General features: G+C 57.3%; 2 protein-coding genes and 1 long non-coding RNA gene across 9 annotated transcripts; 2 read left to right on the top strand and 1 right to left on the bottom strand.

Moving 5' to 3' along the window:
• The first annotated feature begins 58 nt into the window (after window positions 1-58).
• Window positions 59-5,087, top strand: PPM1N (protein phosphatase, Mg2+/Mn2+ dependent 1N (putative)). 6 transcript variants are annotated; one of them, XM_045440870.1, is made up of 5 exons: window positions 59-1,760; window positions 2,348-2,465; window positions 2,544-2,649; window positions 2,735-2,795; window positions 3,924-4,219. In XM_045440870.1, exons 1-5 carry the CDS (start codon window positions 843-845, stop codon window positions 3,990-3,992), a joined length of 1,272 nt encoding a protein of 423 aa, XP_045296826.1. In that variant the 5' UTR covers window positions 59-842; the 3' UTR covers window positions 3,993-4,219. The 6 variants fall into 6 exon arrangements, 5 of the variants coding, with proteins under 5 accessions (XP_045296826.1, XP_045296825.1, XP_045296830.1 ...); XM_045440869.1 differs by lacking the exon at window positions 3,924-4,219 and adding an exon at window positions 4,858-5,087 and having other exon boundaries at window positions 807-1,760; XM_045440874.1 differs by lacking the exon at window positions 3,924-4,219 and adding an exon at window positions 4,858-4,965 and having other exon boundaries at window positions 807-1,760; window positions 2,564-2,649.
• LOC123578196 lies at window positions 3,111-8,765 on the bottom strand. Its single transcript, XR_006702265.1, has 2 exons — window positions 8,368-8,765; window positions 3,111-3,469 (listed from the first exon to the last, which is right to left on the bottom strand). It is a non-coding gene; the product is annotated as an uncharacterized LOC123578196 (long non-coding RNA).
• On the top strand, window positions 6,142-20,305 carry LOC123578194 (vasodilator stimulated phosphoprotein). 2 transcript variants are annotated; one of them, XM_045440875.1, is made up of 13 exons: window positions 6,142-7,300; window positions 14,084-14,255; window positions 14,350-14,515; window positions 15,793-15,886; window positions 16,371-16,420; window positions 16,546-16,787; window positions 16,956-17,056; window positions 17,633-17,684; window positions 17,842-17,878; window positions 18,106-18,151; window positions 18,307-18,397; window positions 19,245-19,302; window positions 19,424-20,305. In XM_045440875.1, exons 1-13 carry the CDS (start codon window positions 7,296-7,298, stop codon window positions 19,459-19,461), a joined length of 1,152 nt encoding a protein of 383 aa, XP_045296831.1. In that variant the 5' UTR covers window positions 6,142-7,295; the 3' UTR covers window positions 19,462-20,305. The 2 variants fall into 2 exon arrangements, with proteins under 2 accessions (XP_045296831.1, XP_045296832.1); XM_045440876.1 differs by having other exon boundaries at window positions 6,976-7,300; window positions 16,959-17,056.
• The last annotated feature ends 194 nt before the right edge of the window (window positions 20,306-20,499 follow it).

Here is a 20,499-nt window from a genome sequence, read left to right as displayed (position 1 = left end):
GAGATCCTAAGAGGGAGTGGGAAAGGGGGCAGGAGAAACTACTCAGAAAGTTTGAGAAAAGGGGAGGAGCTCAGATATGGGTGGAGCTTAAATTAATTTAGAATGATGCAGGTAGTTGGGCGGGGTCAAAGACCCAGGAGGTAGAGGTGTGGCCTAGAGAAAATACATAACAACGTGCAGGGTTGGGGACACGGCCCAGAAGGTAGGCGTAACCCACCGAGAGGAGGCCAGCTTTGGCTCACCTCAAAGTAGCGGCTGAGCCTGTAGTTAAGAGGCGGAGCTAGAACGGAGAAGATTAGGATGTCTGAGGCTGTGTGCTTGAATGGATCGACAGGAACTGGAAAAGAAGCAACTGAGGTCCCCGGGCAAGACCCAGAAGTGGAGGGGTCGAACTAAAAAAGAAAGGATTTAAAGATTTTGAGGCTGGGGGCGGGACCACGGAAGTGGGCGGAGCTTAGAGGGAGCTAGGCTGGGGACCCGAAACCCAAAGTAGAAAACATTGATTCTAGAATTCGTTTCCCTGCAACACTGTTTACTTCTATGACTCAGTTTCCTCTTCACTAAATCGGAGAGGATGCAAAATCGTGGTAGCACGTGGTAAGTGCTAATTTTTTTTATTATTTTCCGTGACCCAGATCCCAACCTTCGCTTTGAAGGTGCAGGAGAGAGGACACCCAGGAGTCCAATCCCTTCTAGTAACTCGAGTGCAGGTCAAGGACATAGGAAGGAGATTTAGGTGGTTTAAAATCTCACAGTGGAGGGGATTAATGGAGTGGTGGCGGGGCGGGGGGGCGAAGGGGGGCGGGTGCAGGGTGGAGGCTTCCTGATCCCAGGGCTGAAGGATGGCGGCCTTTGCCCGCCTGCTGGAATGTCTCCTTTGGTCAGCTCGCAAAGAACAGGAGGCAGAAGAGGAGGAGGAGGAGAGACGGAGGACTCACGACGGGCCTCGGTCGCTCCTGGACGCGCCGCGATGCTTCCAGCGGCCACACGGGGGTGCGGCCGCGTCTTGGGGACTGCGCTTTGGGGCGAGCGCTGTGCAGGGCTGGCGCGCGCACATGGAGGACGCGCATTGCGCTTGGCTCGCTCTGCCCGGGCTACCCCCAGGCTGGGCTTTCTTCGCGGTCCTCGATGGCCACGGCGGGGCGCGAGCCTCCCTCTTCGGCGCGCGCCACCTGCCTGGCCACGTGTTTGAGGCGCTGGGCACCGCGCCCGACGAGCCCGAGGGAGTGCGCGGGGCGCTGCGTCGAGCCTTCCTGAACGCAGACGCACGCCTGCGTGCGCTCTGGCCTCGTGGCGAGCCGGGGGGCTCCACCGCCGTGGCGTTGCTCGTCTCCCCGCGTTTTCTGTACCTGGCGCACTGTGGTGACTCCCGAGCGATGCTGAGTCGCTCCGGCGCTGTGGCCTTCAGCACCGAGGACCATCGGCCTCTCCGGCCTCGGGAACGCGAGCGCATCCACAACGCGGGAGGCACCATCCGCCGCCGGCGCCTCGAAGGCTCTCTGGCGGTATCCCGGGCACTGGGCGACTTTGCTTACAAAGAGGCTCCGGGAAGGCCTCCTGAACTGCAGCTCGTTTCCGCGGAGCCTGAGGTGACCGCCCTGGCTCGCCAGGCTGAGGACGAGTTCATGCTATTGGCCTCTGATGGTGTTTGGGACGCGATGTCTGGCGCCGCCCTGGCGAGACTGGTGGCATCGCGCCTCTGCCTGGGCCTGGCCCCGGAACTTCTCTGCGCGCAGCTATTGGACACGTGTCTCTGCAAGGTCCTCGGGGCGGGGCTTGGAGTCATTGAGGGGAAGAAGTTAAAGGATCTAAGGAGAAGGGAGTTTTAGAGGCTTCCTCAACCAGAGTTTAGGACTCCACTAAAGGGAGTGGCCTGCCGGAGTGGGCAGGACCAAAATATGGAGAGGGTGGAGACTGAGGGCCGCCTTGAGGCAAGATGGGAGAGCAGTAACGCAGGATAGGTAAGTGGGAGGGACTTGAGAGAAAGGGTGTGGCCTTCTGGAATGGGACTGCCTAGGATTTAGGAGTTGGGTCCTGAAGTATGATTAGTGCCAGAAGGAAGAGCAGCTAGACAGCAGAGTGGGAGGAGCTTCGGTGAAGGGGCGTGGCCCTCTGATGGGGATTGGCTAGGACAGTGAGAGGGCGTGGTCTAGGTGATCGGTCCTGGGGAGAGGACTTGGGTTAGACGGGCAGGTGGGCAAGATTTGAGAGAAATGTGTCCAACCAGATTGGGCAAGAGGGCACTAGAACGCTGAGATTGTCGGGAGGCTCCGCTTTCAAGGGCGTGGAGGCGTGCTGGGGCATTCGACCGTGTCCCACCAGGCTCTCTTTTCTCCACTTTCCCCAGGGCAGCTTGGACAACATGACCTGCGTCCTGGTCTGCTTCCCCGGGGCCCCCAGGCCTTGTGAGGAGGCAATCAGGAAGGAGCTAGCGCTGGACGCAGACCTGGGCCGCAGGGTCTCTGGTGAGCAGGCTCCAAAAGCATAGAGGGAGGGGTGGCCGGTAAGCAAGGACACTCCCATAATCCTTGCCTCCTTCTCAGAGCTGTATTCCTCTGCTCAGGAGCCCCCCAGCCTGAACACGGTTTTCAGGACTCTGGCCTCAGAGGACATCCCAGATTTACCTCCTGGGGGAGGGCTCTACTGCAAGTGAGTCGGGGTGCGGTGAGGTGGAATGGGGGGATGGGGTACTAGAAGGAGGATCCCCTCCTGAGGGTCTCTCTCTGCTCTCCAGGGTCGCTGTCATTGCTGAAGCTTATTCTCGGCTCTGCCAGGCCTCAGGGGGGCGCTGGCAGGTAAGGACCTTCTGTTCTTGAATGTTTCTCTTAGAAACATGTGACGCAGCTCTCCTACCTTTAGTGTTGGGGAAATTGAGGCCAGAGGAGACAAGGGACTTGCCTCATATGTTAATAAATTCTCACCCCTGGCCCTGAAGCAATGTGCTAGACACGATGAGGCAGGGCACGGGCGGGGTGGGGCGGGGCGGGGGTGGGGTGATGCAGAAGCAGAGAAGACTGCTCCTCCTCCCAACAAATGTGTCCCCTGCATTGCTCTGTAAGGCCCCATGCATCATCCCAAACACCACCCCCTTCATCCATAAGTAAGGCAGAAAAATTCGAAGAATGTTTATGACCAATCCCAAAGACTGGGTGTGCTGCAGAAACCACTGGGATGTCTCCGAGGATGGTCTGGGTCTTGGAGGAGAGAAGTGGTGAATTGGTCCCACGTAGCCTACAAGAATTTGGAGCTGTCCCAAGAGGTGGTGGGTGGAGCCACATAAACGAAGGCGGGCGTGGGGGGGGGTGGGAGTCACCACCTCAATGGGATGGAGGGAGCTGGGGCTCAAGCCTGCAGTCCTTTGCACGCAGAGAAGGCAGTTCAGGGAGAGGGCTGTTGATAGTTTCCCAGCAGCAGAAGGATGTATTTGTCAGCATTGTTTGCGTTGTAATTGACAGAAGCCCAATTCCACCTGGGAATGCAAGACAGGGAACTTAATGGGTCAAGTAATTGAAGAGTTCGAGGCATGACTACATCCAGTTGTCAGATAACGTTATCAGGAACGATCTCTTAGTTTCATTTGCTCTGCGTGGACTTCCGCATGCGGTAGCAGAGAGTTGCAGCACTAGCCTCCTGGCCCAGGAGCCCAACATCCCCAGTGGAAGGAGTACCCCAGGTTCCCGGTAGCTGAGAACTCACTGGCCACACTGGACCACATGGCCGACCAGTCAGTGTGTCTCTGATTGGCCAGGCTGGGGTCACATGCCCACCCCAAGCGCCACAGGCTGAGGTCCAGTCCACCCAAACCTGATGGATTGAGAGATGGGGAATGGCAGTCCCTCAAAGGAAAACAAGATCACAGGGGAGCAGACACAGAGACCCAAGAAAAGGTTCTTATTGGCCATTTCCCACCTTTTGTGTTACAGAAGGGCCCAAATGGGGCCAGAAAACCCACTGGCACCCATTCAAACTCTTTCTTGGACTTGGAGGCCTGACAGCTGTTGCCCTCTGGGGACCCTCTGCCACTTGGGGCCTCAAGGTCACTAAGGAAGAAAACTCCCCTTCCCCAGCTACACAGATCGGCGGAAGGAAGACAAACCGATGGAGGAACCCCAGAATGTTTATTTCCCCTTCTCCTACTTCCCTCTCACAGAAAGTCTCATGAGAGGGGAAATTCCACTCACCATCTGAAAACAAAAAACAAAAATCAAACCACCCCAAATCCAATGTTTTTGAAGTATTTTCGGGCTGAATGGACCCTTAAGTGATCACACAGTTCAGGGTGCTTGGGTGGCTCAGTTGGTTAAGGGTCGGACTTTTGATCTCAGCTCAGGTCATGATCTTGCAGTTCATGGGATCCAGCCCTGTATCGGGCTCTATGTTGATAGCACAGAGCGTGCTCGAGATTCTCTCTCTCCCTCTCTCTCTCTCTCCCCTCTTCCCCTCCCCCACTTGCACGCACTCTTCTGTCTCTCTCAAAAAAATAATAATAAGTGGGGCGCCTGGGTGGCTAAGTCGGTTGAGCGTCCGACTTCGGCTCAGGTCATGATCTCGTGGTCTGTGAGTTCGAGCCCCGTGTCGGGATCTGTGCTGACAGTTCAGAGCCTGGATCTGCTTCGGATTCTGTGTCTTCCTCTCTCTCTGGCCCTCCCCCGTTCATGCTCTGTCTCTCTTTGTCTCAAAAATAAAAAGAAACGTTTAAAAATAATAATAAATAAATAAGTACACTTAAGAACAAAAAAGATCGCACAGTTCAATAACCTCTTCCTTTCCTATTTTTCATTTGTTTTAGGGGGAGATTGGGGAGAGTATTTATTATTAAATTTTAATTATATAACTCAAAATAAATTTCTCTTGTAGAAAACAACAACAACAACATTATTTGTCTTCTCATTTGGCAAATATGGATTGGGTACCTGCTGTGTGCAAGACCCGGCTCACAGCCATCACCCAGGCAGAACCACTGAGATTCCCACCCCTGACGGACCCACCAACTAGTGTGTGGGAAGACAGCGAACAAGAGAATTGATATATCATCTCAGACACTGATAAGTGTCCCGAGGAAAATAAAACAGGGCAAAGTGATAAGATGTCTGGGGGAGGGGGGCTACTTTGGTTTTTAAATTTTTGAATGGGTAATAAGTTCATTTGGTTCAAAATTCACAGGGTACAAAATAGTATACAATGAAAAGTCTTTCTCGGTCCCCTACCCTACCCCAGAGCCACTCAATTTTCCACCTGGGTTTTTAGACAGGGGGATCAGGGAAGATCTCTGAGGAGGGGGCAACTGAGCATGAGCAGAGACAGGACAGAGAACAGGCCAGGCCATGCAAATATCCCAGGGAACAGTGTTCCGAGACAGAAGGAGTAGCCAGGGCAAAAGCCTAGAGACAGGATGGAACCTGGCATTTTCAAGATGAGGCATGTTATTTGCTATTTGGACCTTTATAGAAAAGATTGCAGGCGGCACACAGAAGCGCTACCTCTCCCATTTCACAGATGGGAAAGCTGAGACTCAGGAGGAGAAAAAAATTGCCCTAGGTCACACAGAACGAGGGTTCCCATTCTGTTGGATCAATATATGTTGAGCTGCTGTTCTGGTCCTGACTGGATTGAGTGAGGCAGAAACTGATCAAGTCCACCCCGCCCCCAAAGAATTCGCAGTTTAGGAGACACAGTGGGAAATAATTATAACCTAGATGGATCAGCGTTCAAGATCTCACAGAGCGGGGTAGAGAAGGGAAGATTACCCAGTTCTTCAGAGATGAAATCTGTCAGAGCATGGCCTCGAAGGATGAGGTGAAGGAGGTCAGCACAGCATCCGGGTAGAGAGGACCAGGCTAGCATAAAGGCTGGGAAAGCCGATTCCCTCATCTAGTCGGCTGGGCCCCGAGAATCGTTGGTTTTACACTCATACCTTGCACCCAAACACCACTGTGGGTTCTGGGGGCTCAGGCAAGACGGCTATGGGCCAGATTTATTCCTTACCTCCAGGCCTCAGTTTACCCATTTGTAACCGTTGAACCGATGATTTCCCAGGCATCCTGCCCACGCCTAAGGCACCTCACCCCGGCCAGGTGGCGCTCTACGGGAGGGGCGTGACCACTAGCGGCGTCACGTGGGGCGGGGCCTGCGGGACCTGCTGCGGAAGCCTGGGAGGGTGTCGGGGCTGAGCCCCAAGCCGGCGCGTGGGGGAGGGGGTTCCCAGAAGCTAGCACTAGGGTGGGTGCCCCTGCCTCCGCGCCCTCCGATTGCTGGATGATCCCGCCATCCTCTGCGGGCGAAACTGAGTCACGGCGGGGCGTGCGTGGGGAGGGGGCCAGGGGCTTTATCCACACAGGAACCGGGAGTCCTATCCCCACCCAGGTCCAGCGCCGCACCCCCCCACCCCCACCCCGCTGCTGTGAGTCAGCGGCCGGCCGCGCCCCCTCGGCCCACTTCCTCCTCACCTTCCTGGGGCGGGCGGGGGGCGGTGAGAGGGATGAGGCCCTCCAGGCCCATCGCCCCCGTCTGTGCTGGGGAAGGGGTTCACCCCGCAGGAACCCTTCATAAATTGGCAGAGAAGGGAACTTTGGGAGTCTGAAGGTAGCCTTTAAGGGAGAAAATTTGAGAGAATCTAGGATTAACCAGATCGCTCCCCCCGCCCCCTCCATTAAGCAGAATGTGAAGAAATGGAGAAGTCGAAGGGGAGGGTGAGAAGAAATTGTGTCCCCATTAAGATCCTCCTAGGAATTTCCATCGTGGGAGAGAACGAGGGATCCAGGAAGGAACCCTTACCCTCCACCAAACTTACCCCCGTAATTTGGGGGCGACCCTCGGCATGCATCCCCATGCAATAACGTTGGGGAAGAGGTAAACAGCGGAAGTCTAGGGTTCCGCGTTGCCCTTTTAAGCGCCCTTCACCCCCCCCCACAAACTGCCTTGAGGTGTCCGCGGCCCCTTTAAGGCGCAGGGCATTGTGGGTGCGGGGAGTGGAATTTTGGAACGAAATGTAGCGAAGAGAAGTACAGTAGTAAGAGTAACATTGTACCCGCCGCCGGCCGAGGGGGCGCGCCGGGGACGGGACGCCGCACCCCCTTTCTGCCGCAGGGACCCCCGACCAAACCTCCAGAGGGAGGAGGCGCCTGAGGACCCGGCCCGGTCCCGTCCACGTTCCCCCCAGGAAGCCGGACTCTATGGGGCGGGACCCTGGGGGAGACTGAGCAGAACCTGGAGCCAGCCCCGAACCCCTGAACCTTGAGCCAGGGGCGCCCCGGGAGCACCCACCCGTGGGTGCGCCGCCCGCCCGCTGAGCAGCCATGAGGTGAGCCTCGAACTGCCTCCAAACCCTTCCGCGCTCCGCGCGGGCTCCTCGCCCCGCCTTTGTCCCCCTCCCCCAGCTTGCTCCGGGCTGGAATTTGGGGACAGGGCACTGGGGGCCTCGGATTTGAGGCCGAGCCCCCTTGGACGAGTTCCAGTTACTGACCACTTCGCCGTGACTCCTAAGGCTCGGGGTGGTGCCGCTGAGGTTCTCCTGGGAGCCCTCAGATTTGGGGGCGCTCGGAGGACTCCCGAATTTCTTAAAGACTTTTTCAGAGAACCTCCACGTTGGCAGATACTCCCTGCGTGGAGGCCAGGATTTAGGCAGGGCTCAGACCACCCCCCACAATCTCAACTGGGGCTCCAGAAGGGATTGGGGGGGGACTGGTTTTGGGGGTCCCTGGAACCTGGAAGAGAGATTCGAGACGTAGACCTTGGTTTGGGGGGGGGGTCTCTCGTTACATGACTCTAGAAAAAGCCTTCTCCAGTGGGACCTCGCTTAACTTCGGGGGTGCTTCACCCCCCCGAATTTGGGGGGCCCTCATCCTCCTGTGGAGGTTGGTGCGGGCTAACCCACAGACCCAGGCGCAGCCTCGAGGGGTCTGGTTGGGACTCCCCACCCCCGCCGTTCCCCACCCACATTCAGCTCTAAGCAAGCTGTGCCTAGGACCGAGCCCGAGCGCTCCCCGCGGAGGGCGGCTCCCGGGCCCGGGGCCAGAAGGGCGGCCCCTCGCCCCCACCTGCGCGGTCCTGGGGAGGGAGGGGGCGCGGCAGCTGGGGGAAGAGGGGCCTTTGTCTTCCTGACTCACCTGTCGAGACAGCTGGTGTGGGGGGGCGGGCAAGGAGCGCAGTGGGCCGGCTGCTTTCCCCACCACGCGCCTCCCCCTGCTCTCACCACCGCCCCCCTTCCTGGCCATCCGGAGCCGTTGGGTTGGAGGGGGCACGCTGTGAAGCCTCAAGGTCACAGCCCTCTCCCCCTGGGACCCAGGCTTCCAAGACAGCTCCAGCTCTCTTCCCAGGAATTTAATCCTGGGGGTGGGGGGCCCAAACGACCTGGGGATTTTGTCTTACCTGGGCCTCCCTGAGAACTCCTGGGCTCACCTGAGGGCGGGGCCGGTGTGGGCTGGGGGACCGGAGTAGACCCTCCCCCCATTCTCCCCTCCCCCGGCCCCCCATAATCTCTCCCTTGGGGCCTGAGCCTGACAATACTATCTCCCTTCCTCCACTCTCTCGGGGACTTCCTGCCCCCAAAGCCCCCGGCTTCAGGGGGGAGGCCCCTGGGACGACTGGGGATTAACCCCCTGGTGCCCACGTCCTCCCACTTCCCTCACGTTCCCCATACCCCTGCCCTCTGACATTAAGGGTGGCATTCCTGTTGGTGACCGTTAGAGAGTCCCCTCCGCATGTGAAAGTGCTTGTAGGAAAATTTGGAGCAAGGGGGAAACCCACAGACACCCTCAAGGTCTCCTGCCTACCCCCATTGTAGCAACGTCTCTTCCAGGTCTGCCCTGGAGAGGGGGCTTCTTTCGGGAGCCAGGCTCTCTTCCCTCACCCTCTTCCCGGGGGACTCTCCTCTCCCACTGCCCCCCCCAGCCCCGCCCCTTGCCCCCCCCCTCGCGTTTCCGGTCCCAGGCCCGTGGAAGGCGGATGGCGGATGTCCGAGTTAGTGCTGCCTCACTCACTGTGAGACCGTAAAAGGGCAGGAGCAGCGTCTGGGCCGGCCTCCCACCCCCCCTCCCCCAGTCCCAGAGGCCTTGGTCCTCCCACAGCCGCCCCCCTACTGTTGGATGCGGCCAAACCTCCCACCTCCTGGGGGGTGGGGGCAGAAGTTGAATTAAAGCGTGTCCCACCTGGGGGGGGGGTCTTCCCTGCTGATGGCCACACCCAACTTCCTGGGCTGTGCCCCCTCTCCCAGGACCGCTAGCATTCAAAAAGACCCATGCCTCTGCCTGAGGGCAGCTGGGGAAACTGAGGCTCATGGAGAGAAAGGCCTGGCCCGAGATCCATCAGAAGTTGATAGGCAGGGTAGATGGAAGGGAGGGGACTGGGATCTTCTGATTTCTGTCTGGTTTGGCTGGGGAGAGTCTTGGGGGGCAGTCGGAAGAGAGGATGTTAAAATGGAAAATTACGGGGCTCCTGGGTGGCTCAGTCGGTTGGGCGTCCGACTTCGGCTCAGGTCAGGATCTCACAGTCTGAGTTCCAGCCCCCGTCGGGCTCTGTGCTGACAGCTCAGAGCCTGGAGCCTGTTTCGGATTCTGTGTCTCTCTCTCTCTGCCCCTCCCCTGCTCATGCTCTGTCTCTCTCTGTCTCAAAAATAAAAATAAATAAATAAATAAATAAAACATTTAAAAATTTTTTTAAAAATGGAAAAATTACAAGATATAGTTCTTTTTCTCCCAGTTTGACAAATATTTGTTGAGTGTCTGCCGTATCCGAGACTCAGCTGGAATTCTGGGAAGGCAGAGAAAGGGGGCAGAGGTCTGAGAGTCTCCGGGCAGAAGGGACTCAAGTATTTGGGTCCATTTCTTTCTTCTTCCAGTTATGGTAATTACTATTACCATTAAAAAATTTTTTTTAAAAAAATAATGAGACCATTTGATCAGACATCTACTCAGTGCCAGGCACTGTATTATGACTGTCCCCCTCCATGGGAAAACCGAGGCACAGAGAGTTTAAGTAAATCACCTATTAAAGTCTGTGGAAGTAGGCAACTTTGGATTTGAACTCAGGGCCGTCTCGGGGCTTTTAATGCTGTTAAAAAAAAAATACAAGTAACGTGATTTTGCTGTATGAACACTTAAGATAATGCAGAGAAGCAAAAAGAACCCTTTCTTCCTGTTCATTTATGGGAAACTGAGGCTTTTTGGGGAGGAGGGACTAGAAAGAATCCACACAAGCCCAAAGACCTGGTTCCTCATCCAGGATGGCTTCCAAGGTTTGTAGTTTGGAAAGGTGGTATGCGCCTGGGGGGACTCTGGATTCCAAGTTTTATGGTTTAAGGAGGCTGTGGGGTGAATCTTGAGGGGGGAATGAAGCAGGGGAGGGAAGGGCAAGCCTCTAATCTGGAAGGCTTGAGTAAACCAGAGTGACTATGCGTGATTGCCTTCAGTGATGGGGAGCCCTCTTCCTCCTGTTCTGACTCCCTTGTTCAGCCAGTACCAAGTCCCAGGTCCTGAGTTCAGGGCTTTTTCTTATCTCTTTGAATCCTTACAGCAAACCTGGTGAGTTACGGTTTCCGGGGCTGGAAACTGCAACTCAGAGAGGTGAAGCCGCATAGCACGGGGGTGACTTGAGCCCTTTGTCATCCACCACATGTTAGCACTTTCCAGAATGTAGGGACTTACGGGAAGGTATAGGTCCTGGGCTGGCTGGGATTTAAGGCTCTCTCCTGTCAAATCAAGGGTGCAAGACCCCGGGAGACTGGGGGAATCAGGCGGACCCCGTTTCGACCTCACTCCCTGCTGCCCGGGCTGTGGGATTTTCCATTCCAGCTTTTTTTTTTTTTTTTTTTTTTTGCCTGGTTTACAGTTTTATTTTTTGAACTTGAGTAACGAAGCAGCATCTTATAGGTGACACCGGCCCAGGGTTGAAAAAGAAAAAAGGAATAAGCAATTCAAAAGGGTAAACCGTCCTAAACGTCCATTTCCTCCATCCTTCCTCAGGCCCCCAGGGGCCCTCCGGGCCGTGGTTAGTCTCCTGAGAAGCAGCCCCTGCCTGTATCACCTCACCACCCTGTGTGCAGATGTATTTATATCCTCTCACCTTTTTTTTTTTTTTAAACCTCTGATATGCACCACTTTATACCTTGCCTCTTAAAAAATTCAGCTTAGCTGTTTCCTCTTTAAATGAGACTAAGAACTTGGGTAGACTAGGGTACAGACAGGAGCCCCTCCGCTTAACTTGCCAAATGACCTGGGACAAGTGTCTTTACCCCTCTGTGCCCATAGTGCTTCATCTGTAAAACGGGTAAAGCACCAGAGCCCATGTCCCAAGGTTCATTGGGCAGATTGGGGCTCTGTACCTCCAACAGTGTCGGGGACGCAGGCTAACCCATAAAGGTGGGCGCCTTCGTTAAGAGTTTTCCCTTTAACGATTAACAACTACTTGGCGAATGTGGCAATTGTTGCGTGTCCATTACGTGCCAGGTACATAGGTTGTGGGGACACAGCGGTGAACAGAGACGAAAAGAGTTGCTGTCCTGACAGTTTGGTAGGGGAGACAGGGATCTGTCAGGAAGGATCCCTGCTGAGAAATAGGGAACATGGGATGAGAGGGAGGAGTTTTTCCAGATGGAGTAGTTGAGGAGGGCTTCCCGGAAGAGGTGACATCCGAAGGGGAGACCTGAAGGAGGTGAGAACCCAGGATGAGGAAGTGCACAGGTCCGAGGCAGGAATGTGTCTGGCATGTTGAAGGAGGGCCTGACTGCGGGGCTGGAACAGAGCAGTGGGGCCGGAATAGCGAGCTTGAGGGAGGGAAGGGATGAGATCAGAGATGAACACGGATGAGACAGGCCACAGAGAGAAGTTGGCTTTTATTCTGCGGGAGCCGCGGGAGCTTCCGAGAAGAGAAGGGCCACGCGCCGAAATGCGACTTGTGTTTCAATAAGATCCTTCCGCTATTCACAGGGACGCTGTGGCCTGGAGAGGGTCAACTCCCCGCTTCTCCAGCCGGGCCAGAGACTCAGCAGGGCAAGGCTGCTTGGGAGAGCAAAGTGCAGGCAGGGTGGAGTGGCAACCATAGCCCCGGGCGCCTGGCCAGAGTCTGCCCTGGGTGTGGGTGGCAGGTGTGGGCGAGGCCTTAACCCTGCTCTGCCAGGGGCAGCGGGAGCCAGAAACAGTCCCCGAGGCCGCACTCGTCTGGAAACAGCACCTGATATTTGGGTGGGGCCCACGCAGTCTCCCCGGGGGCTACGACTGCTGACTTGAGAGCCAGGTGGCGGGGGTTCAAGTCCTTGCTCTGCTGCTTACCAGCTGTGTGATCGAGGCCAAGTCACTCCACCTCTCTGGGCCTCCATTTATAGTCCTCACTTGCAAAATGAAGATAAAATAGTGCCCGTCTTGGAGGGCTGCCGTGGGCATAAAATGGGTGTCCCTTTGCAAAGGGCTTAGAGTGCCTGACCGGCTCTAGTGCCCGATGGGAGGGAGGCGCTGCGATTACATAAACGTGCGAGGGGGGGGGGGGGGGGCTCAGCTTCCTGGCCTAGGAACCGGGGCCTGGGCCTGGGCCTGCTGAGGGGCTTTCCCTGCCCTGTCTTTTACAACGTCAGCGTCACGCCCCAGCCCCCAGCCCTGGCAGAGGCAGAACCATTGCCAAGTATAATTTATCTCCCCGGAAACCCCTGACCACCAACTTCCTCTTTTCAGGAAAAAGACTGCTGGGGGTGGGGTGGGGCGGGGTGGGGACCCGTGCTTCCCTCTGGTCTGTGTGTGACCTTGGGCAAGTCACTTCCCGTCTGGGAGCCTGAGTTCCCTCACTGGGGGAGGGGGCATGGAACCTCTCCAGGACTGATGGGGGCTCCGGGGAGATGTGGCCGTCTGACTCCCCAGGGGTGTCCGTTCAGGGTGCCGTGAAAGGGATGCTGACAGTTACTAAGCACTCAGTACGTGCCGGGCACTCTGCCAAGGGCTGTCTGTGCCCAGACTCGTTTACTCCTCCCACTGCCCCGGGAGGTGGGGACTGTCATTTCCCCAGTTTGCAGGCAAGGAAGATGAGTACCTGGGTGGGAAGGTGCTGGCCTGAGTCACATGGAGTAGGCGTCTCAGGGAGCATTTGAACCCACGTCTCTGAATATCAGATCCTGAACTCAGAACCGGTGTCCTGACTCCTCCCTGCCAAAGCTGAGTCAGATGTCACTTCCTCCAGGAAGTCCTCCCTAACCCCCAGGCCAGGGTGGGTGCTCCTTCTGAGCACCCCAAGCCTGGCCTTGGGCTGGCACTGTCCCTGGACAGGACTGTCTACTGTCCTAGAGGGTGGGGCCGGGCCTGTCTGGATCACTGCCCAAGACATAGGCTTGAGAGAACAGGGAGCGTCTGCTGATGGCGGCTGGTGCCCGGGGGCCGGATGGATGGGGCGGAAGAGCCTGGGATCTAGCGTCCATGTTCCGCCCACTGCAGACCTCACCCTTCCCCTCCCTGAGCCTCCGCTTCCTCCCCTGACCTGAACCGGGGAGTGAGGGCTGTGGGGGAAGGGGGGTGGTCAAGCACCCTGGCAGAGACAGGGAAACCGAGTCTGAGAGCACCGGGCGGGGGCTGGTCCCCAGTGCTGCGCAGAGCTCCTGCCGGGTCCCCCCTGTCCTGCTTCTCCTGAGCCCCCGTGTCCAACTCTTACCCGCTCCCCTGAATCTCCGTCCGTCTGTCTCGGACTGTCTGCCCGTCTCTCCTCACTCACTAGGTGCTTGTCTGTCTCTTTCCCCAGCCCCTGTCTTCCCATTTGTTCCCTCCGCCTGTCTCTCTGTCTCTGGCTCTCCCTCCCTCACCCGTCTCCCCACATCCGTCAGTACATTTGTCTCTTGCCGTCTATCCGTCTGACTCTTCCTCTCCCTCACATTCCCAGTTGGCCTCTTTGTCTGTCTCCCTTCCACTCAGTCTGTCTCTGTCCCACCTGTCTGCTTCTCTCTCTCAGTCTCTGCCTCGGTCTCCCTGCAGGCCTGTCTCCCCCTCCTACGCTGTGAATCTCCAAATCTCCCCGGGGGACCCAGATGGAGGTGACCAGCCCGTGGAGGGTGGGGCCCGTGCTCGGCTGTGCTAACCTGCCCTTCTCCTCCCCCCCCCACCCCCCCACCCCACAGTGAGACCGTGATCTGCTCCAGCTGGGCCACCGTGATGCTTTACGATGACACCAACAAACGATGGCTGCCGGCAGGCACGGGCCCCCAGGCTTTCAGCCGCGTCCAGATCTACCACAACCCCACGGCCAATTCCTTCAGGGTTGTCGGCTGGAAGATGCAGCCAGACCAGCAGGTGAAGCCTCCGCCTCCCTCTCCCTCTTCCTGTGAGGGCTCTGCCCCCCACCGCTGCCCCCACCATCCTCACACGCCTTTCCCCTCCTGCCAAGGTGGTCATCAACTGTGCCATCGTCCGGGGTATCAAGTATAACCAGGCCACCCCCAGCTTCCACCAGTGGCGCGACGCCCGCCAGGTCTGGGGCCTCAACTTCGGGAGCAAGGAGGACGCAGCACAGTTCGCCGCGGGCATGGCCAGCGCCCTAGAGGCATTGGAAGGTTCGAAACTGGGCAGAGGGGACCGCTGAGCCCTGCCACTTTACCGCTCTCAAATTAGCCCCATTTTTTAAATGTTTATTTATTTATTGTTGAGAGGGCGAGCGCGCACAAGCCGGGGAGGGGCAGAGAGAGAGAGGGAGGCACTGAATCGGAAGCAGGCGCCAGGCTCCGAACTGTCCACACAGAGCCCCACCCGGGGCTCGAACCCACACACCGTGAGATCACGCCCTGCGCTGAAGTCAGATGCTCAACCGACTGAGCCCCCCCAGGCGCCCCAGATTAGCCCCATTCTCATTCATTGCTAACTCACCGCTACCGTGGAGATTCTACGGTGAGGATTTTGCGCGGGCCCCTCTGTGCCGCCCCACGTGCACCCACGTGTAAAACGCGCGACTCCCAGGTGACCGCCTCCCCGATCAAGACGGAGATACTTCCGGGCCCCAGAAGGCTCCCTGTGCCCTTTCACTAGGTGCCCATTGTAGTGATACGTCATCGGTTAGTTTTCTGGCATCGCTACGAAGAAAAAGACCTCTGATCAGTGTGAAATGTGGACCTGCTCCCCCCCCCCCCCCCCCCCCCGCCCCGGGCGTGTAGGTAGACGCGGGTTCCAGTTCAGGTGAGCTGGGGTGGGGCCTGCGCCCCTGCATTTGTAGTAAGTGCCCCGGTGAATATGGGGCTGCCAGTGCACAGACAATACTCTGAGGAGCAGGGCTTGAGGAGACCGGCGTCCGGGGCGGCCACCGTGGCACTTCAGATACCCCGATGGCAGAGGGGTTCGCTTCCCGGGGCAACCTCAGTGCCAGTGGGGGAAGGGGTTGCCCGTCTGGGGGCACAGAAAAAGATGGTGGGTGGTTCAGGTTGTGGGAACCAGAGGCTTGGAGGCGGGTGAGGAAGAGGCTCGCGACCTTTCTGGGAAAGGCATTCTTGGGCTGGGGTCTGAGTGGCGGTGACGGTGGTTAAAAACCTGGACGCCGGAATCAGCCCGAACTGGCGGGGTTCATGCAAACTCTGGTCCGTAAGACACGGGGTAGGTGACGGCCCCATGGGCATCGCTGCCCTCGCTGGGCATCATCACAGCACCCGGCTCGGACCAGTTCTGTCAAGGGAGGCTGGTGGGGGGACCTTCAACCCACACCCGAGCCCGAGGGTCGGGGTCCTGGAGGAAGAAGAAAGTGAGAGCCTCCGGGCGAGATTCCTGGGAGAGCTGAGCGAGAGAGCTGCTGGGTGGGGCCGAGTTCCAGGGTTGACTCACCACCCTTTCCGCTCTCACCTTCCAGGAGGGGGGCCTCCGCCACCGCCACCACCAGCAGCACCTTCCACCTGGTCTGTCCAGAACGGTCCTGCCCCAGAGGAGGTGGAACAGCAGAAAAGGTGGGGCCAGCCCCTGGGTGGGGAGCCTTACCACCACCAGCGTTCTAGGATGTTCCAGAACCCCTGACTCCCAGAGTCCGGCACTCTCCAACTTTGTTTCCCCAGTGTTCCTACTCCCAGGGGGCTAAGAATGAAGGGCTTTCAGAAAACCCCACCTCCTGGAGAGTTCGAGAAGTTCCCACACCCAGAGTTGCAGCACCTTCTGACCCCGTCAAATCCTGGTCCCCACGTTCCCAGAGTCCACAAGTCGGTCGTTTTAAAAGATCTTGGGCATTTTGTGATTCAAACGTTCTTGACGGTCTGATGACTAGAAGCCTCACGTCTTGGTTTCCCTGTCCCTGCCCTTCCCCCCAACTCTTTCCTGGGCCCCTGGGGGAGGAAGGCAGTCAGCCCCCCCCCCCCCGGAGACCTGAGAGAGAAGCCGGGAGGTTGCTGGCCATCCTCGGGGACCCCGAGTGATAGCAGCTCTGTCGCCCCTTCTCAGGCAGCCCCCGGGCCCTCCGGAGCACATGGAGCGCCGGGTCTCCAATGCAGGTGAGTGCTTGGTGGTGGCCTTGGGGGGACGTGGAGGCGGGCCTCCCCAGAGGAGGGGGGCGGGCCAGCTGGACAGCGAGGGGCGAGGCTTCTCTCCTAGCACCCTCTTTCTCTGTGTCTTTCAGGAGGCCCACCTGCTCCTCCAGCTGGGGGGCCGCCCCCCCCTCCAGGACCTCCCCCTCCTCCGGGTCCCCCCCCACCTCCTGGGGTGTCCCCCTCAGGGGTCTCGGCCGCAGGGCATGGAGCAGGGGGAGGCCCGCCCCCTGCGCCCCCTCTCCCCACAGCACAAGGCCCCAGTGGTGGCGGAACTGGGGCCCCCGGCCTTGCGGCCGCCATTGCCGGAGCCAAACTCAGGAAAGTCAGCAAGGTGAGGGGGCCAGGTCCCGCAGGATGTGGGGTGACGGGGCCCTGATGGGATAATGGAATGAGGCCAGAGTTGCCCGGGGGAGGGGGGGTGGGGGGGTGTCACAGGAGGGCTGGGGGGGGGGGCAAGAGGCCTGCACATAAAGCCCCCTCCTCTTTGTAATTTCTCCAGCAGGAGGAGGCCTCAGGGGGGCCCTCAGCCCCCAAAGCAGACAGCGGCCGGAGCACGGGCGGGGGGCTGATGGAAGAAATGAACGCCATGCTGGCCCGGAGGTGAGCCTGAGCCTGGAGCCTGGAGCAGTCAGTGCCTTGGAAAGCTCTGGGAAGGCGTCCCGAGACCAGCAGTCATCACCTGGAGATTCCAGTTCAGTAGGGCCGGGTTGGGGGAGGGCTCAGATTCCCAATGCGTTTGTTTCTTTGGGTGAAAGTTCCCTCTTTGACAGCCAGGTTTGGGATCTCATGCTGGAGATTCCATTCTCCTGAGATGGCTGAGGTTTGCAACCACCCAGGTAGCCTCTAGAATGTTCTAAAACCCAGAATTCTAGGACCTCAGGAGGTCTCCCCTTAGGAGATCCTGCCTGGGCATCTTGGACACTCAGATTCCTAGAATCCCAAGCAGCGGAAGTCAGAGAGCCCTCCACCCTTAGCGCGTTGTGCTTCCCAGATGGGAGCAGCGTAAGTCCCGCACCCCAGCTGGAGAACGGCGCTCTCTTTAACTTCTAAAACTCAAGTTTTAGAGAATTCCAGAACTCTACGCCTTAGAACCCACCTTTCTAGAACTCTGGTTAAGAACTACCGAGTGGCTGAGGGAGGGCTGAAGCCATCTGTTTTTGCCTGTCCCTCCTGCAGAAGGAAAGCCACACAAGTTGGGGAGAAACCCCCCAAGGATGAATCTGCCAATGTGAGTTAGGGGCTCTTCCTGCCACGTGCACCTTAGGCTGTACCATTCGGGTAGGGATACTGGGGAGGGCGGTGGGGGTGTGCTAGGAATGGGCGGGGTTTGAAGCTGGAGGAGGAGAACGAGCCGCCCGTCTCATGACAGTTTTATTTCCCACCAGCAGGAGGAGCCGGAGGCTAGAGTCCCAGCCCAGAGTGGTGAGTGAGCCGGTCCGGCCACAGGAGCTATGTGTCAGGATGCCCTGTTCTCACCCGGAACGCCCCTCCCGCCCCCTCCCCTCCATGGGGGAGTCTGTGCCAACACTGCTGGGGCTTGTGGTCTCCGGAGACGTTTCTTTGAACAGGGGCTGATGAAGCTAGGGGGTGGAGATTGAGGCAGGACCTTCCTTGCCCCTGATCTTCCCGATTCATTGTCTTTCCCCCAGAATCTGTGCGGAGACCCTGGGAAAAGAACAGCACAACCTTGCCAAGGTGGGCCATCAATGCTGGGGCCCCATCCCCCCGTCAATAGTCGGATTTGCCCACTTTGTAGGAAGGAACACCATGTGACCCTTGGAAGGGGAAGCAGGGGAGACGGACCCTCTCTCTAACCTCATTTCTATTCCAAACCACACCGACTCGCCTAGGATGAAGTCTTCTTCTTCCGTGACCACTTCTGAGGCCCACCCCTCTACGCCCAGCTCCAGTGATGAGTCAGACCTGGAGAGAGTCAAACAGGTAGCTCAGGGGAGGGGCCAAGGGTGAGAATCGGGGGCTAGAAGGGGGCCACGGGAAGACAGGAGATCTGGGTCCAAACGCTGCCGCTGGCCTGCCCTGTGATTCCATGATAAAGCCTCTGAATCCTCAGTTTTCCAATCCGAGACATGGAGGGATTCAATCAGGTCAGGAGGACACTGAAACCACAGCCTCCTCTGCCAGTGCCCCGACAGACCTTACTAATCTATCACTGCGCTCCTTCCTGAGGAGTACCCAGAGTCCTTTCCAGCACACCAGCCCCAGCCATCCATCACCAACTGGAATTGGCAGGAGACTGGAATGTATTTGCCAACCCCGGTACTGGATGTTCTCCAGTACTTTTCATCTGGCTCCGAGGATCCAGAATTTTCCCCTAGAATTCTCCAGTCACTCTATGGCTTTATCAGTGATGTCATTGTGTGTGTGTGTGTGGGTGGGGTGTGTGTGTGTGTGTGTGTGTGTGTGTGGTCCTTGAACCTTATTCCTCGGGCGCTTCAGTCATTAAGAAAGGGAGGATACGGGGCGCCTGGGTGGCGCAGTCGGTTAAGCGTCCGACTTCAGCCAGGTCACGATCTCGCGGTCCGGGAGTTCGAGCCCCGCATCAGGCTCTGGGCTGATGGCTCAGAGCCTGGAGCCTGTTTCTGATTCTGTGTCGCCCTCTCTCTCTGCCCCTCCCCCGTTCATGCTCTGTCTCTCTCTGTCCCAAAAATAAATAAACGTTGAAAAAAAAAAAAAAAAAAAAAAAAAAAAAAAAAAAAAAAAGAAAGGGAGGATTCATTTCTACAAGTCCAGGTACCCTTCCTGACTGGTTACACCCCATTATTTCCAGGAGCTTCTGGAAGAGGTGAGGAAGGAACTGCAGAAAGTGAAAGAGGAAATCATTGAAGGTGAGGCGGTTTTTTAAATTTTAAATGTCTATTTTGGAGGCACCCCTTGCAGAGAGCCCTGTTCTGGAAGGGAAGGGGGAAGAGGCTCCGCCCCTGACCTCTGCCCCTTGTTTCCTTCCAGCATTTGTCCAGGAGCTGAGGAAGCGGGGTTCCCCCTGACCACAGGGCTCCCGAAAATCCCATATGTCCTTTCTGCACACCCCGCCTGTCACCCTGCTTTCCCTGCCTCAACTTGACTTGGAATTGGCTGAAGACTACACAGGAATGCGTCGTCCCCGCTCCCCATCCTACTTGGAAAATTCCAAGGGGGTGTGGCTTCCTTGGCAACGTGCCCACACCCATACTGGCTGCTGATTGGCTGGGGAGGCCCCCACCCTTTGCTCCCTTTGGTCCTTCCCCTCTCCTTGGGGCTGGTTCCTCCGCTGGGGATGTACCAATGAACCCCACAGTAAGGGGGGAGGAAGGAGGGAATCTCACATTCCCTTGTTCTAGATTCACTTTAACGCTTAATGCCTTCGAATTTTTGTTTTTTTAAGAAAAAAAAATATATATATATATTTAGGTTTTTTGGGGGGGAAAGGGAAATTTTTTTTTCTCTTTGGTTTTGATAAAATGGGGTATGGGGAGTTTTTAAATGCTGTGCCCCAGGCTTGTCCCATTTGGGGCAGCTATTTAAGGGGGGGGCGTGTCCCGCCAGGCTGGGGGCACCTCCACCCCCCACCCCAGGGAACTCCCTTCCCTTTGGCTCCTTCCCCTTTTCTATGAGGAATTAAGATGCTGTAACTTTTTGGAACCTCAGTTTTGTTTTGTTTTTTTTTTTTTTTTTTTGTTTTGTTTTTTTATTTGGGTAGGTTTTGGGGGCCAGGCCATTTTTACCCCCTGGGGAAAATCAAAGGAGGGAGAAAGGAAAAGGGGAGGAAACCTCCCCTCTCCCACCTTCACCTTTAGCTTCTTGAAAAATTGGCCCCTACGGAATAAATCTGCCAGTTTTTATAAATGCTAAGGTTTCTGGAGTGATTTGAAGGGCCGCTCTGATGAAGACGGGGATGTGCCCCTCCCCCAGCAAACTCCCTTCCCGTCCTCTTCCTCCTTCCCACCCTGCACCTGTTCCGGCTCCCACGGGGCTCCTGCAGCCTGGGTGGTCTCAATACCCTCTCAGCCTCCTCCTGTCCCCAAGCCTCTTCTGGGCAGCCTCCT

The sequence above is a fragment of the Leopardus geoffroyi genome, chromosome E2 (genome assembly GCF_018350155.1).
Source record: "Leopardus geoffroyi isolate Oge1 chromosome E2, O.geoffroyi_Oge1_pat1.0, whole genome shotgun sequence".
NCBI lineage: Eukaryota > Metazoa > Chordata > Mammalia > Carnivora > Felidae > Leopardus > Leopardus geoffroyi.
This window is presented reverse-complemented; position numbering and strand designations above follow the sequence as displayed.